The following is a 16,674-nucleotide window of genomic DNA, read 5'->3' on the forward strand; positions in this document are numbered from 1 at the left end:
GATCAAGGTTGATGCTCATCTCTTTCACTTATTTGGTAAGGACTATCTCGTAGTCGCTGACTATTTTTCCAATTTTCCTGAACTAGTGAAATTGAACAACATCACATCCAGTACTGTCATAAAAGCATGCAAGGAAATATTTGCCAGGCATGGTACTCCTCGTATCATCATGTCTGACAATGGCCCATGTTTCTCAAGTCATGAATGGCAAGAATTTTCATTGAAGTACAATTTTGAACATGTGACTTCAAGCCCTAATTTTCCACAGTCCAATGGCAAAGCAGAAAAGGTGTTCACATTATGAAACAACTACTTACTAAATCCAAAGATTCTCAATCTGATTTTTATCTCGCTTTACTCAATTACAGAACATCACCTTTATCTACAGGATTATCTCCATCTCAAATGTTGTATATCAGAATTTTGAGGACCACTTTACCTGTTACATTTTCCTGGTCCTGAACAACGCTGCACTGTGAAGAAAATTCAAAGCAGAAAATGAAGCAGAAAAGCTACTTTGATCAACATTCAAAAGAATTGTCTACTCTATCTGAGAATGATACTGTTAGATTACGACTTCCTGAAGGAGGTTGGTCTGACATTGCTCGCATAATTAGGCAATTTTCTCCAAGATCTTATCTGATAAGAACTTCAGAAGGAAACATTCTGAGAAGAAACAGAAGAGATCTACTTCAAGTCACAGATTCTGCGAAGATTTTTCCTAATCTTGATTTGGACCAGACTATCTCAAAACAAATTGAACAGCAAATGCATTCAAATTTCATGATCAATAAAGACAGTAAGACTTCTTCATCATCTTTGACGTTAAGAAGATCGACAAGGAGAAGAATAAGACCCAATCGTCTGAATTTGTGAACTTTATTTTCCATGATTCTAGTGATTACTGTACTGGTTGACGCCGCTAAAAAGGTGTTTTGATTTACGCCGAAGTGACCATCCGGCCGGGAGAATATGGGCAGCCCCGGAGTCCATTGTCTCGCGCCCGCCCCTGCCATTCTCCGAGGCGGGCAGCGCGATTGACGCCCCGCCGACTTTTCACCCTTCAGAGAATTCGGCGGGCGGCAGGGACACTGCATTTCACATGTAACTAAATTTTCTTTTAATATTTCCAAGAAAATGTTAAAAAAAAGGGTGATGTAGTGATCTCTGTATATGAATATGCATGATCAATGTATATAAATGTAGTACAATAATTTCAACACTAGATGTCTCATTATTAGATGGTATAAGAACGACTTTCTTGCTCTTTCTGAGAGAGTGTGCTCCAGGAGAATGAACAAACAAGACTTATATTAGCTGGAAAGAGAAAAGTTATAAGTTATTTCATTATTACATTGTATAGTTAGTTCGTTTTCTTTATTGTATTTTATTTCTTTTACTAGTTGAGTATCAAGTACGAAGGACTCACATAATATTATTTATATTATTCATTAAAATAGTTAATCTTTCAAAGAAGACTATTGGTTATTTCATTAACTTGGCTGGTTCAAAGAGTAATATATAACAGGTTGGAGGTAATTAAGGACAGGAGCAAGAATTGGCCAGTCGCAAAGTTTAAATGTGAAGCTTGGAAGGGGCATTACTGCTCTTTGTATTAGCACAATAAACTAAGTTAAGAATAGACTTGGGCGGGATTCTCCGACCCCCCGCTGGGGGGGTCGGGGAAATCCTGTCCCCGCCGCCCGCCGAATTCTCTGAAGGGTGAAAATTCGGCGGGGCGTCAATCGCGCCGCCCGCCTCGGAGAATGGCAGGGGCGGGCGCGAGACAATGGACTCCAGGGCTGCCCATATTCTCCCGGCCGGATGGTCACGTCGGCGTAAATCAAAACACCTTTTTAGTGGCGTCAACCAGTGCTGATGGTTGACACTGTCCAGCGTGGAGGTAGGTCACGGCCTGGGGGGTGGCCGCAGGAGAGGTGATGGCGCGGCCACAGTCTGTGTGTGTGGGGAGAGGTGTGCGTGGGTGCGGCGGGGGGTGGCGGGGTGGGCTTCGGGGGAGTGCCGGGGAAGGGGGGGGGTGAGCGGCGACGAGGGGGACGGGGGGATGAGTGCCGGGTACGGGGGGTGATGAGTGCCGGGTACGGGAGGATGAGTGCCGGGTACGGGGGGTGAGTGCTGGGTACGGGGGGATGAGTGCCGGGTACGGGGGGAGGGGCTGAGTGCCGGGTACGAGGGGCTGTGCCGGGTACGGGGGGAGGTGAGTGCCAGGTACGGGGGGGTGAGTGCCGGGTATGGGGGGATGAGTGCCGGGGAGGGGGGGGGAGTGGTGGGGGGGGGGGGGGGGTGAGTGCCGGGGACGGGGGGATGAGTGCCGGGTATGGGGGGGATGAGTGCCGGGTACGGGGGGGTGAGTGCCGGGTACGGGGGGATGAGTGCCGGGGAGGGGGGGGGGGAGTGCCGGGGGGGGGGGCAGGGTGAGTGCCGAGGACGGGGGGATGAGTGCCGGGTATGGGGGGGATGAGTGCCGGGTACGGGGGGGTGAGTGCCGGGTACGGGGGGATGAGTGCCGGGTACGGGGGGGGGGGTGGTGAGTGCCGGGTACGGGGGGATGAGTGCCGGGTAGGGGGGGATGAGTGCTGGGTATGGGGGGATGAGTGCCGGGGAGGAGGGGATGAGTGCCGGGGACGGGGGGGTGAGTGCCGGGTACGGGGGGATGAGTGCCGGGTACGGGGGGGGGTGAGTGCCGGGTACGAGGGGCTGTGCTGGGTACGGGGGGAGGTGAGTGCCGGGTACGGGGGGATGAGTGCCGGGTATGGGGGGTGAGTGCCGGGTACGGGGGGATGAGTGCCGGGTAGGGGGGGGTGAGTGCCGGGTAGGGGGGGGATGAGTGCTGGGTATGGGGAGATGCGTGCCGGGTAGGAGGGGTGAGTGCCGGGGACGTGGGGGTGAGTGCCGGCGAGGGGGATGGGGGGGTATGAGTGCCGGGGACGGGGGTGCGAGGGCAAGGGAGTTTGTCCGCCTGGCCTGCTGCCATCCTCCAACAGTCGCGCCCATGCAACCCATGCCACCTGGCTGGGGGGAGGAGGGGTACGGGCAATGATGGCATGTCATCGTTCCCCACCACCACCACCCCCCTCCCCCCGGCAGGCCGTCATATTTTCTGATCAGCCAGCGATGTTGGCCGCCGTGGCGACAGCCGCTATTCTCCATGTTGCCCTGGAGGAGGAGGAGGAGGAGCGTGCCAGAGAGGCGGCGCAGGCTGCCGCAGAGGAGCATGTCGCAGGGGGGCAGGCGACAGCCGCCTAGGCTGGAGGGACACCCGCCCGACATGACGAGGAGGAGGAGCAAGGGGAGCACGTAGTGGAAGAGGAACACGAGGACGTCGCGGCACCACGACAACGGAGGCACCCGAGGAGGCCCCGTGTGTACCGGCCCCGGCTGTCGTACCAGGACCTCACGGACCGGGAATGCAGGAGGAGACTCCGGATGAGGCGGGGAACCATGGCACACATCTGCCACCTGCTGGCACACCTGGCACCGCGTGGCACTGGGAGCGAGGGGCAACACCCTCTCCCCATGTTCGTCAAGGTTACGGCGGCCCTAAACCTTTATGCCACGGGGTCATTCCAGAAGCCAGGTGGGGGCCTGTCCGGCATCTCGCAGACATCGGTGCACCAGTGCATCCGGGCAGTGACAGAAGTCCTATATGCCATTGCGGACCGCTGCATCCGCTTCCCTGTGGACCGGGCCAGCCATGATGCCCCGGCTGTGGGCTTCTCTGCCGTGGCCGGATTTCCTATGGTCCAGGACGCGATCGATGGGATGCGCGTCGCCGTGGGGCCAGCTGCAGATAACAGGGCCGTGGTCACCAATAGGAAGAGGACCTATTCCATGAACATCCAGGTGGTCTGCGATCACCGCATGTTTATTTTGCACGTCTGCGCCCGGTACCCGGGAAGTGTACATGACTCATACATGTTGTCGCGGTCTTACATCCCCGGCATGTACGAGGGACGCCACCCTCGGCTGAGGGGCTGTTGCTGAGCGACAGGGGTTACCCGTTGCGGTCGTGGCTGATGACGCCTATACGGAGGCCACAGAATGACGCGGAGAACCGCTACAATGATGCCCATGTAGCGACAAGGAGTGTGCTAGAGAGGTGCTTTGGCGTGCTCAAAATGCGTTTCAGGTGCCTGGACCTCTCTGGGGGCGCCCTCCAGTATCCGTCAGATAGGGTCGGCCGCATCATTGTGGTGTGCTGCGTCCTGCACAGCATAGCCCAGCAGAGGGACAATGTTCTGCAGGCAGAGGAGGGTGGAGTGGAGGAGCAGCAGGAAGAGGCGCAGTCCACCCCAGATGAGGGGGATGGGGGCAATGGTCAGGGCAGACGGGCTAGACATGGGCGGATGGCTGTCCACCGTTACCGGCTGCGCCAGCGGGCACAGGACAGGCTGATAGCCGCCCGCTTCACTGACTAGAGGATGTGGGAATCGGCGAGTATGGCCACATACCGCACACCATGGCAACACCCGAAAACCCTCACCCCCCCCCAACCACACCCACCCCACCCGCATGCACACCACCCCTCCATTGCAGATCCACCTGCGGCACAACGGTTGGCTCACACAGTTGCGGGTGGACGCGTGTCTATTGCAGGCCATGGAGGATGATGACAACCCGCTCTGCAATCAGCTCCTGGCTCCACATCGTTGGACGATGTCTGACCCATGGCCACAGTACCACCATCCACCCGGACCATCCCTGCATGCGGCTGTGACACTGCAGCGCACGGTCCCGTCCTCTGCCCGGGGGGATGATGAGGATGGCCCAGGGGGATGGGGGCAGACTCACCTGAGGCCGACGTAAGACCACCCCTCACACACACACACTGGTGCTGAACGTACATGACACCCCGGCAAGTTTCGGACAGAGCACAAAGGCAGCTTCTCTAGGTGTTAAAGTGATTCTAATAACAAATAGTGCATAGCCCCTAAAACTCGTCTGTGCCCTGCACCCGTGCCAACTTACTCCTGTGATTCCTGCCCTCTGACACGAGATCCCTTTGGCGGCCGTTTCCTGGGGCGTCCTGGCCTAGATGGGCCGGGCTGCAGCCCGGGCGACTGGGATGGCGAGCTGCCAGCCTGTCCTGCCTGTTGCCCACCCGATGCACCTGGGACGGAAGGGGGGGAGTCCGAGGTGCTGCAGTGTTCCTGGACCTCCCCTACAGGGGGACCAGGGACGGGCGCAACAACTCCTCCTCCCTCGGGGTGCCCAATGGCCTCCAGGCCTCTACATGTGTCGGCGGGGCGAATGGACCGGCCATCCGATGCCCCTCCGACACCTGGCGCTGCCAGACCTGGAGGCCCGTGCTGGTATCGACAAGGGTCTGCAGGTTTGCAGCCATGGAGCTCAGGGAGTTAGCCATCCCTGTCTGTGACTGTGCGACGCCGGCTAGCACATGGGCAATGGCGCCGATGCCCTCAGCGATGGCCTGCTGAGACTGGGCCATGGCCTGCAGGGATTGGGCCATGGCCTGCAGGGATTGGGCCATTGCCTGCTGAGACTGGGCCATGGCCTGCTGAGACAGGGCCACGGCGTTGAGCGCCTCTCCATCTGCCGCTGGCGCTCGCTCATGGCCTCCTGTGAGAGGGCAGCCATGACCTGGGCCACAGACGCCGCCTGCACGGAAAGCCCCAGGCCTCGCATACTGCTCCCCATGTCTGACACCGTTGCACCTATTGCCTCCACCGCGGACGCCACCCGTGCGGTGTCGGCCTGGGTGGCATGCATGACCGGCACCACTCCCAGCTCCTGGACGCGGGTGCACTCCTCCACCTGCGACTGCAACCGCTGCAAGCCGGCCGTCACCCTCTTCGCTCGTCCCAGGTTTGGTGGTTGCATCGGGGCTATGTGTGGGTGTGGTAACTCCAGGAACCCGGGATCCATCTGGGCGGCAGATGTTCGCTTGCGCTAGGATGCCCTCCGACCGCCTGGCCCCTCTGCTGCTCCTACCTCCACCTGCTGTACTGGGACGGCTGTGTTGTGCGCACCAGTGTGTGTGCCAGACGCCTCATCACTAAAGTGCCCAACCGAGGTGAGTGTCTCTGCGATGGTGGAGTGTGTTGGAGACAGCAGTGGTGTTGTGTCGTGCGCATCGTCCGACTCTTTGGGGTACTTTGGGGTGGCGGTTCCTTTCCGCCCATCCACTCTGTGTCACTGTCCTGCATTTCGGTTTCCTGGATAGGGGTCTGCTGGGTAGGGGTGTCCTGGGTAGGGGTCTCCTGGGTAGTGGTGTTGTGGGTAGGGCTGTCCTGGGTAGAGCTGTCCTGGGAAGTGGTTTCGTGGCTCGGCTGCGATGGGGGCCTGTGGCTGCCCTCCTCGTCGCTGGGTGGCACACGCCTGGGGCATCGTCTCCCTATTGCTCCAGGTCTCTCCGTCTCCAGTGGTCTCCGAGGGACATCCTGCAGGCGTCGCATACCGGAGGGTCCGGGTCTCTCCGTCTCCTGTGGTCGCCCTGGGGCATCCTGCGGGCGGTCGGCATCTGCGGGGATGGGTGTCTCGACGTTTGCTCCTGCGATACACAATGAAGCATGCATGGTTAGACACGCAGGCGGTGATCAGGTGATATGGGGGAGGGGGGACATGGGGGATATGGGGGAGGGGGATATGGGAGAAGGGGGGTATGGGGAGGGGGGATACGGGGAGGGCGGATATGAGGGACATGGGGAGGGGGATATGGGGAATACGGGGGAGGGTGGATATGGGGGATATGGGGAGGGGGGATATGGGGAGGAGGATATGGGGGATACGGGGAGGGTGGATATGGGGGATATGGGGGAGGGGGGATATGGGGATAAGGGGGAGGGGTGATATGGGAGATATGGGTGAGGGGGGATATGGGGGAGAGGGGATATGGGGACGGGCTGTCGGTGGCTCACTTGCTGGTGGGCCCCTGCATCGGCAATCTCCTGGTCCTCAGGTCCGCCAGCCAGTTCCAGGGCCCTTTCTTCATGATCGGTGAGTGGCCTGTCATCAGCTGGGCCCCCTCCAGTCACCTCATGCTCCCTATTGTTGTGTGCGCGCTTCTCCTGTGGGGGGCAGGTGGGTGGCAGGGGTAAAAGGCAACAGTGTTAGACAGGTATATGAATGCACGCCATCGGTTGCGTGTATAGTGCAGAGGTTAGGGTTAGGGTTGGTTTCACCTGGGGGTGTGCCGCACATCAGGCAGGGAGGGGGGGGCACTCACCCTGGCTGCCCTGACGAGGTCGTTCACCTTCTTGTGGCACTGGGTGCCTGTCCGTGGTGTCAGAGCCACAGCGCTGACGGCCTCTGCCACTTCCCTCCACAGACGCCGGCTGAGGCGTGGGGCAACTCTGCGGCCGTGTCCGGGGTACAGGGACTCTCTCTTCTCCTCCACTGCGTCCAGGAGCGCCTCGATGTCGCGGTCCTGGAACCTCGGGGCTGCGCGGCGGGCGGCCATCTTGTCGGGTCTTCCGGGGTGAGGGGGGCGCGTCTTTTGAGCCATCACACAATGCGGCATCATTGGCGTCACCGTCCACGCGATGGCGTCACGCCGCTGCTAGCCCATTCGGGGCTGGAGAATTTGCGTTGTTTGGGGGGCCCGACGCCGGAATGATCCGCGCCGTTTTTGGCGCCGGGTCCCGGACATCACTCCAGTTTTCGGAGAATCCCGCCCCAGGTTTTGGATGCAGCCTCCAGTAATCCTTCAGCATGTGAAGAAACTAGCCATAATGTGCACAGCAAAATCCAATTTGGCAAAGGGACTTGAAATACACATTAGGCTCCTAATTTGTGCACATTATAATCCAAATGCCAGTTACAGGCCACAATTTGGATTACAACAGTGCATTTTAAGATGTTTACTTTAACAGACTCAAAGCACTGTTGACTAAATATTATTTTTGTATGCAAATTATATTTTAAACAAAAGGACAGGGGAAGTTCCCAGGGACTTAGCCGCTGAAATGGAGAATTCCCGGGCGTTTTATGACTCAAAAATCAGCGCCGAACCATCACCGATTCCATGACCAGTGAGGTGCTAGTAGCTCCCAGCTCCTGTGCCAAAAACGGCTGGAGAATGTCCGGGTTCATGGCCCTGCATGCGCACAGCGATGAACTGCAGTGGTCGCGGCATACAACAAGGCGCCGGCCATACGCGGACCCGACCTGCCAAGTGAGGCCCCACAGGCCACACCCTGGCCACCCTCCATCAGTCCCGGCATCCCTCGCTGAAGCCCCCCTTCCCCGGCAGCGGAATGGCTCCCGACCGACTGTGATGGTGCTGGACACAGTCCGCGACCACCACACTGGGTTCCTAATCGCTCAGACCACACGTCAACCGCGTGGTCAGGAACACGACCCATTGAGGGGGAGCATTGGGGGAGTGCCTTCTGATGCTGCGGCAACACCATTCCAACGGCATACAGCACGAGATGCGATGATGCCATTTCAGATGGGGCGGAGACTCGAAAACCGGTGTCAAACCGCCGCCATCCACGATTTGGGCGTCGGAAAAGATTCTCTGCCCTATAGCCAATTACGATATCGGCGTCGAACATCGGAGAATCCCGCCACAGAACGTTTAACTGAAAAATCCCACAATCGAGTGTGCATTACACTGTCCTTTATGGAGACATTCAATTTTTCCAGAACCAGTCCAAAATGATTTTAACTCCAGAGGGATTTCTCCCAATCTTTTCCATTCCCAGACTGGAAAATTTTAACTCCAAAATTGTTTTTCATGGTGTAAGTTCTGCTAGAGAGTTTTCCCTCTAGCTAATGCTAGGCAAATCTTCCAGCCTTGTTTAACTCCTCATGAATTTGGTTTTTCCAATTTGAGTGCTATCTCCCACCCACTTTCCTGCGCTGTGAACCATAGAATCTTTCAACCTGCAGCTGCTTACTCTCGATATCTGAGGAACACTACCCTTGTAACGCCCATCTCCACGGCAACAATAATCTTGTGTATCCAAGTAGAAATATTGATTAGCAATTCTTTAACCCCCAATTGAATTCTAACTTGGAATTAAATGTATAGCTTGAAGCATAACTGTTTACAAACAATTATTCTCAACACCTTCCTTTGGTACTTTAGAGACTACCAGACTAATCACTATAAATGCTGCTACCATTGTCTCCAAGTCTGAGCACATTAAATCTTCTTCCCAGTAAAACAATCTGGACCTTTATTTAATCTTTAACAATCAAACCACCTTGCCTTGCTGTTTGGCAGACTTCAGATCAGGTCACATTTTAAAGATACAGGGTGGCATTTTCCAGCTCCCCTTTACTTTTTGTTCCAGTGGTGGGGATGATCCGCCATTGGCTGCTGTTGGTATCTTCCAGTCCCGCTGATATCAAAGCAGTTTTATATGGCTCGCCTGTCCCACCATGCCGGGGGGGGGGGGGCTTTGGGAGGACTGCAAGATTCCACCAGTGAGAGGGCTGGAAAATCCCACCCACAGTCCCAAAACCTAACTGCCTTATAAACCCCATAATTGTAACAATCAAGAGAATAGCAACAAGTTCCACCATACCTTTTTCAGTCAATTTCTATATAATCTTTATTTTTACAACAATGATCATTGTGTTACTAAGTACATTTCAAATATAATTATATCAGTATGCCTTGCTATTTCTCCTGAAGAGCTGGAAAGATATATTTTTTTGAAATTACTGCAGAATAAGTTATCGTATAGCTTGAAGCTATAGCATTTTGTTGAAATTTGGCCATGACACGATTGGCGTGCAGAGACCAAATTTGTAATGCACATTATATTTAAGTGACTCTTCAATCTTTGCAAGCTCAAGAATGCAAAATGTAATTCTTGAAGGAAATCTACACTTGAAAATAATGTAACTTACCATCATTTGAGTGAAACTGTGATAACTTAGAAGATAATTTAGTTTGCTTTAACAGTCAAAACTTCCCTCTTCCCACCTGATAAATGCAAACCGCCGCCAGTTACCCACTGAACATTAAAAAAAACATAAACACATGTCCTGACATTTGGGAGTCGGTTACAGTAAATCTAATTTTGGCAAAAAAACCCGTTGATGTTACTTAATATTTGGTTTTAAGATTAAAATGATCGATATTAACATTTTGCATGAAAGTAATTTTTCTAATAATTTCAGAAACAATGGTTTAATCTAGACCTTATAAATGGTGATTAAAGTAAGATTTGCCTTACACTTTAGGAATAACCATCTAGCAAATGAGAAATGCAAATAAACTGATAAAATATTTTAAATAATAAAGCTAAGAGTTATTGAAGATCACATCCTTCCAAATGAATATTGTTACTTGCTGTTTTATTTTGCTCAAAGGATTTCACTATAGTCAGATATAATTCATAATAAAACACATAGCTATTATTTCCGTAATGTAACTTTAATTTTCCTTGCAGTTTACAGTTGACATTGTTAAAAACTACAGCAATGACTTTTAAAAGGATCATCCCACCCCTTAAAGTGACTTGCATTGTGCGATGGCTGTTGAGCTTGTTGGCTGGAGTGTCTGCTCGTCAAAGTAAATATGAGGGGCTATTTTGTTTAAAAGTTCATTTGCCGGTAAGCCAGAAAGAATGAATGCCTCGTCAACATCCAGCCCCCAGGAACGAATTGTCTTCAAAGCTTTTAATCCAGCAGCTGAACCGCCCTTTTTTACGATCAAGTATATTCGGATTGGGCAATTCAAACGTTCATTTTTGGCATAGAACTTTTTCTGGAGTCTTCCGAGTGATTCCAGAAATCCTACGAGGGTGGCCTATTTGTGAAAAGGTGAATTACAACTTCAGAAACAATTTGCGTGCAACATTTTCCAAAATCTGATCATACACTTCAATTGTTGCAAATTTTATACACTGTCATTTTAGAGAATCAACTCCAAAGGCAACCCATCTTTCAGTTTATATATTGTGTCTCCAACTTTTAGGTAATCCTAAATCACACATTAGACAGAATCGTGTCAAGCTCCCAGGAGTGGGAAACAACATGGATGGGGGCACTTAATTGAGGGGGAAGCAAAACGTCAGCTTCTCGATGATGGGGTGAAAGTTAATAAGTTGGTAGTGGATTGAGGACGGATTGTGATTTCCAATGACAAGCAATGGGAACTTATTTTTAATATATTAGCATAATGTGCATGTTCATTGAAACACAACCTTGCAAGATTAAATTGTACTTTTGGAATTAAGGCTGCAATAAATGGGAAATACATGGCTTCAGATTCAGACTGGTTAATGGTTGCATACAGCAGGAGAGGCCATCTTCCTGGTAGATTTTGGCTGAGTTGGAGCAGCTTTTCTTGAAGCAGGGGAAAGGAGACATTGATGCATTGAGATCAGATGGGGCATGGCTGCCTGAGGGACAGAGGTGACAACCTTATGAAGGCTCATGGGAAACAACGGGAGGAAGCTGGACTATGAGTTCTACAGACAGGGGGTCAAGCATGTCTGACCCCCTGTCTGGACAATACAGGAGAGGTCGAAGTGTGAGGTCAGGAGAGTCGGCGCCAATGGAAATCAAGGATGATAGACAGAAGGTCGAGGATGATAGATGGCAGGTGGAGGGTAACAGGGGGCAGTTCCAATGTGCTGGAGGACTGATCGATGGTGATGAGGGAAAGCTCTCGGGTGAATGACAGTTGGTCAAGGATGATGGGGTTGGGTCAAGGGAATGGACAATGTGGAGAAACTAGTTAATGAGAAGCTTTCCAATGCCAGTTTTCATGTTCTCTTCCCAACCCTACCGGGCATTCAATTCATCATCACTTTTACCCATTCTGTTGAACTTCTGCCTACGAGATAGTGCTCTTAAACCTTGGCCTAGTTTTTTTTTTTAAATTTGAGTTAAAACATCTAAATATAATCAATTGATGGGAATTACCCCATAAATGAGGGAGGCAAGGGAGGAAATTGCTGGGGCCTTGACAGAGATCTTTGTATCCCCACTGGCTAAAGGTGAGGTCCCAGAGGACTGGAGAATATCTAATGTTGTCTCTTTGTTTAAGAAGGGTAGCAAGAATAATCTAGGAAATTACAGGCTGGGGAGCCTTACATCAGTGGTAGGGAAATTATTGGAGAAGATTCTTCAAGGCAGGATTTACTACCATTTGGAAGCAAATGGATGTATTAGTGAGAGGCAGCATGGTTTTGTGAAGAGGAGGTGGTGTCTCACTAAATTGATCAAGTTTTTCGAGGAAGTGTCGAAGGTGATTGATGAAGGTAGGGCTGTGGGTGTTGTCCACATGGACATCAGAAAGACCTTTGACAAGGTCCCTCAAGGCAGACTGGTGCAGTAGGTAAAGTTAAACTGGATCAGAGGTGAGCTGGCTCGGTCATAGAAGACAGCAGTGGAAGGGTGTTTTTCTGAATAGAGGGCTATGACTAGTGGTATTCCACAGGGATCTTTGCTGTTTGTAGTATATATAAATGATTTGGAGGAAAATGTAACTAGTCTGATTTATAAGTTTGCGGATGACACAAAGGTTGATGGAATTGCAGATAGTGATGAGGACTGTCAGAGGATACAGCAGGATATAGTTTGGTTGGAGTCTTTGGTAGAGAGATGGCAGATGGAGTTTAATCCGGACAAATGTGAGATAATACATTTTGGAAGGTCTAATAGAGATGGGAAATATACAGTCAATGGTGGATACCTTAAGGGTTTACAGGCAGAGGGATTTGGGTGTACAGGTCGAGGATGGAAGCATCAATTACTAGGGGACATAGGTTTAAGGTACGAAGGGCCAAGTTTGGGGGAGATGTGCGTGGAAATATTTTATACAGAGGATAGTGGGTGCCTGGAACTTGCTGTCGGAGGAGGTGATGGAAGCAGATGCGATCGTGACATTTAGTGACAAATACATGAATAGGATGGGAATAGAGAGATATGAACCCCGGAAGTGGAGAAGGTTTTAGGTTAGACAGACAGAATGGTTGGCGCAGGCTTGGAGGGCTGAAGGGCCTGTTCCTGTGCTGTACTGCTCTTTATTCTTTGAAACAACTTTATCTTTTTCTAATTTACACACCGTGGTTCATTATCTTCATGTTCTAACAATTTTTCAACAATATTTTTCAATTTAATATTTAGTATAATACACTTTTAAATTGCACACAAGGGATTCTGTTAGTGGTGTTTAATTCTTCAAATTGAAATCTAGAAATATCATACACCCAAAGTTGTTACCTCACATTCTACTGATGCAGGCTGTGTTTAGTCACACCAGCTAATTGAAAGGTAGAGATTTTCAAGAGTTTTATTTTTGCATAGAAGGCAGGCTGCTTACATTGAAACACCTTACATTGGTGCGGCACGGTAGCACAGTGGTTAGCACTGTTCCTTCATTGCTCCAGGGTCCCAGGTTCGATTCCCGCTTGGGTCACTGTCTGTGCGGAGTCTGCATATTCTCCCCATGTCTGCGTGGGTTTTCTCCGGGTGCTCCGGTTTCCTCCCACAGTCCAAAGATGTGCAGGTTAGGTGGATTGACCGTGCCAGATTGCCCTTAGTGTCCAAAAAAGGTTGGGTGGGATTACTGGGTTACGGGGATAGGGTGGACGTGTGGGCATTGGTATGGTGCTCTTTCCAAGGGCCAGTGCAGACTCGATGGGCCGAATGGCCTCCTTCTGCACTGTAAGTTCTATGATTCTATGACCCCAGCGGATTCCTACACTATATTGACATAATCCTAGGGACCTCCAGCACTGCTGCTGAAATACACTGTCAACTATCCAAAGGAAAACAAAGCTATAAGTTCTGAGGGCATTTTCTATCAGCATGCAGCAACAGATATAATGGTCTAGAAATTAGATCACAAATCACTTTTATTTATGCATGAAGCATGGGGCTTAAGAATGGCTCTTGTGAGTCCCAAACATCTTCAAAAATGAATTAATGCTGGTATCTCATTGACACCTAGTTCAATTGGGACTTTGGAAAGAAATGGAAAATCTGGCAGGTTCTCTTGTACCTCAGCCAGTATTATAAAGGGGCATGTAACCTTTGACTTGTCCTGCTTCATAGGAATGCTTGGCCATCTCCACTTTGGGGCAGAGAAATGGCATGGCCACATCCTCTGCTGAAATCCTGACTCACCCACAACTGGCCCGAATATTAGTAAAAATAATGAGGCCATGCTATCTGCATGCCTCAGATTTAGCAATTAGTGGCATATGAATGAAATTCACTGCGTGTTACACTCATAGCTATCCATAGGCTTGCTATGGATTTTTGCATGGCAACTTTGTTACTTAAGGATCCATTTCAGCAGAGTGGAATTTGAAACTGTGTGAAGTGGCAAGCAAAAATCCATCTCTTCATCTAGTCAGGTGGAAGAATCCTTACTGAGGATTTGAACCAGAAATTGTCAGTTAGAATATTTAACTCAATGTAAAATCATGTGCAGAACCAACAATAGAGAGAGAGGAAAGAAAGATGGGATTAAGAGAAAGAAATAAAAAAGTGACAAAGTAAAACAATTTCAGTAGATATATATTTTTAAATCACCAACAATAATTTAAATCTGAAGGCATTACATACCACAATTATAAAAGCTAATTTTCAACGCCAGAGGAATTGTTTGTCAATAATTAAGATTTAACACACTGTTAAAAATCCATTTTAATTTGAATGGGCAAGTACAAACTATTAGTGGGTACCTGATGGATTAATACAGAAACTTTACATCTTTCTCATGTTTTAATGCCAAATCTCTCAACAAGGTACCACTGTACTCAAGCTTGTAGAGCAGGATAACAAATGAGAAATCTTCTGATTTCCACCTTTAACAGATCAAATGCAGACTCCAGTGGCTACCCATTCTAATCCATATTAAAGGTGTGTGCTAATAGTCTCAACCACTATTCTAATTGTAAATTCAAAGCCATTATGTTTATTTAAGTTAGGGTTCACTATCAAAATTCTGACTGTGGGCTTGTGTCTGTTTAAACTCAGTACCAAATTGAAATAGTCATGAGTTTGGATTTCCCACCTATGTGATTCATTCACCATCTCCCGTGCCCTCTCGGCAAAAATGGGAATTGTTGGAAAAGGTTGCAGGATCTCTGCCACCAGCTCAGGCACACCAGTTTTAAAGGTCTCTAGAGTTGGCCATACATAGTGAAAATCTAACCCTAGTTAGTAACCCTGAGTGTTCCTTTTGCCATGAATAAGTTTTCTTATGCTGATGGCCTGTTAAGACATCCTGGGCTAGTGCGCAGTCAATTCCAGCCCCACTTCACCCGGAGTCGCATCGCAATTGAATTAACCAATAATTCTTCGAAAAATACCTGAAATAATTGGCTCTTTGCTGTCCAATAATTAAAGGCATCACATTTGTAAATTTAAACACAATTCCGTTTTATTTATAGTAAGAAGTCTTACAACACCAGGTTAAAGTCCAACAGGTTTGTTTCAATGTCACTAGCTTTCGGAGCGCTGCTCCTTCCTCAGGTGAATGAAGAGGTATGTTCCAGAAACATATATAGACAAATTCAAAGATGCCAAACAATGCTTGGAATGCGAGCATTAGCAGGTGATTAAATCTTTACAAATCCAGAGATGGGGTAACCTCAGGGTAAAGAGGTGTGAATTGTGTCAAGCCAGGACAGTTGGTAGGATTTCGCAGGCCAGATGGTGGGGGATGAATGTAGTGCGACATGAATCCCAGGTCCCGGTTGAGGCCGCACTCATGTGTGCGGAACTTGGCTCTAAGCTTCTGCTCAGCGATTCTGCGTTGTCGCGCGTCCTGAAGGCCGCCTTGGAGAACGCTTACCCGGAGATCAGAAGCTGAATGCCCTTGACTGCTGAAGTGTTCCCCGACTGGAAGGGAACATTCCTGCCTGGTGATTGTCGCGCGATGTCCGTTCATTCGTTGTCGCAGCGTTGTATTGCCCTATTATGTATTTTCTTTTCTTTTCTTTTCTTGTACTAAATGATCTGTTGAGCTGATCGCAGAAAAATACTTTTCACTGTACTCAGTACACGTGACAATAAACAAATCCAATACAATACAATCAAGCCGAATGCCAATGCTTCAAAGGCCCCTCTAGTGAGTAACCAACGTTCACAGCTGCCCTGTCAGACGTTCAAGCTTCTCTCGAGCCTATATGGCTCCAAGTCTGCTCCCTGCAGCTCTCACTTTCTTTATTAGGGCCAATTGCTCTGCTCCTTCCTCAACTTTGTTTTACAGGATCAGTTCTTGATCCCTGTCCTTGTCCCTTATGGTGACTTTCTTCTGGGACCTGTTTCTGTCCCACTTCTGGGGCGAGATACTCCGACCCTCCGCCGGGTCGGAGAATCGCCGGGGGCTGGCGTGAATCCCGCCCCCGACGGTTGCCGAATTCTCCGGCACCGGATATTCGGCGGGGGCGGGAATAGCGCCGCGCCGGTTGGCGGGATCCGCCCAGCGATTCACCGGCCCGGATGGGCCGAAGTCCCGCTGCTAGAATGCCTGTCCCGCCGGCGTGGATTAAAACATCTCTCTTACCGGCGGGACAAGGCGGCGCGGGCGGGCTCTGGGGGGAGCGCGGGGCGATCTGGCCCCGGGGTGGGCCCCCAGTGGCCTGGCCTGCGATCGGGGCCCACCGATCCGCGGGCGGGCCTGTGCCGTGGGGCACTCTTTTCCTTCCGCCTTCGCCACGGTCTCCACCATGGCGGAGGAGACCCCCTCCACCGCGCATGCGCGGGGAT

General features: G+C 50.6%; 1 protein-coding gene across 2 annotated transcripts in view; it reads right to left on the reverse strand.

Moving 5' to 3' along the window:
• Positions 1–16,674, reverse strand: part of LOC140410610 (cytosolic 5'-nucleotidase 1A-like) — a 193,872-nt gene that overhangs the window by 56,198 nt on the left and 121,000 nt on the right. Inside the window, exon 6 of one of the 2 annotated variants that reach the window (XM_072498913.1) lies at positions 10,357–10,750. The exons of the other annotated variant lie outside the window; for it this stretch is intronic. Coding sequence (XP_072355014.1) covers positions 10,451–10,750 — 300 coding nt within the window. The 3' untranslated portion in view covers positions 10,357–10,450. Of the gene's footprint in view, positions 1–10,356; positions 10,751–16,674 lie in introns of those variants that run through there. 2 annotated transcript variants of the gene reach the window in all.

Source organism: Scyliorhinus torazame, chromosome 4 (assembly GCF_047496885.1).
Source record: "Scyliorhinus torazame isolate Kashiwa2021f chromosome 4, sScyTor2.1, whole genome shotgun sequence".
NCBI classification, from domain to species: Eukaryota; Metazoa; Chordata; class Chondrichthyes; order Carcharhiniformes; family Scyliorhinidae; genus Scyliorhinus; species Scyliorhinus torazame.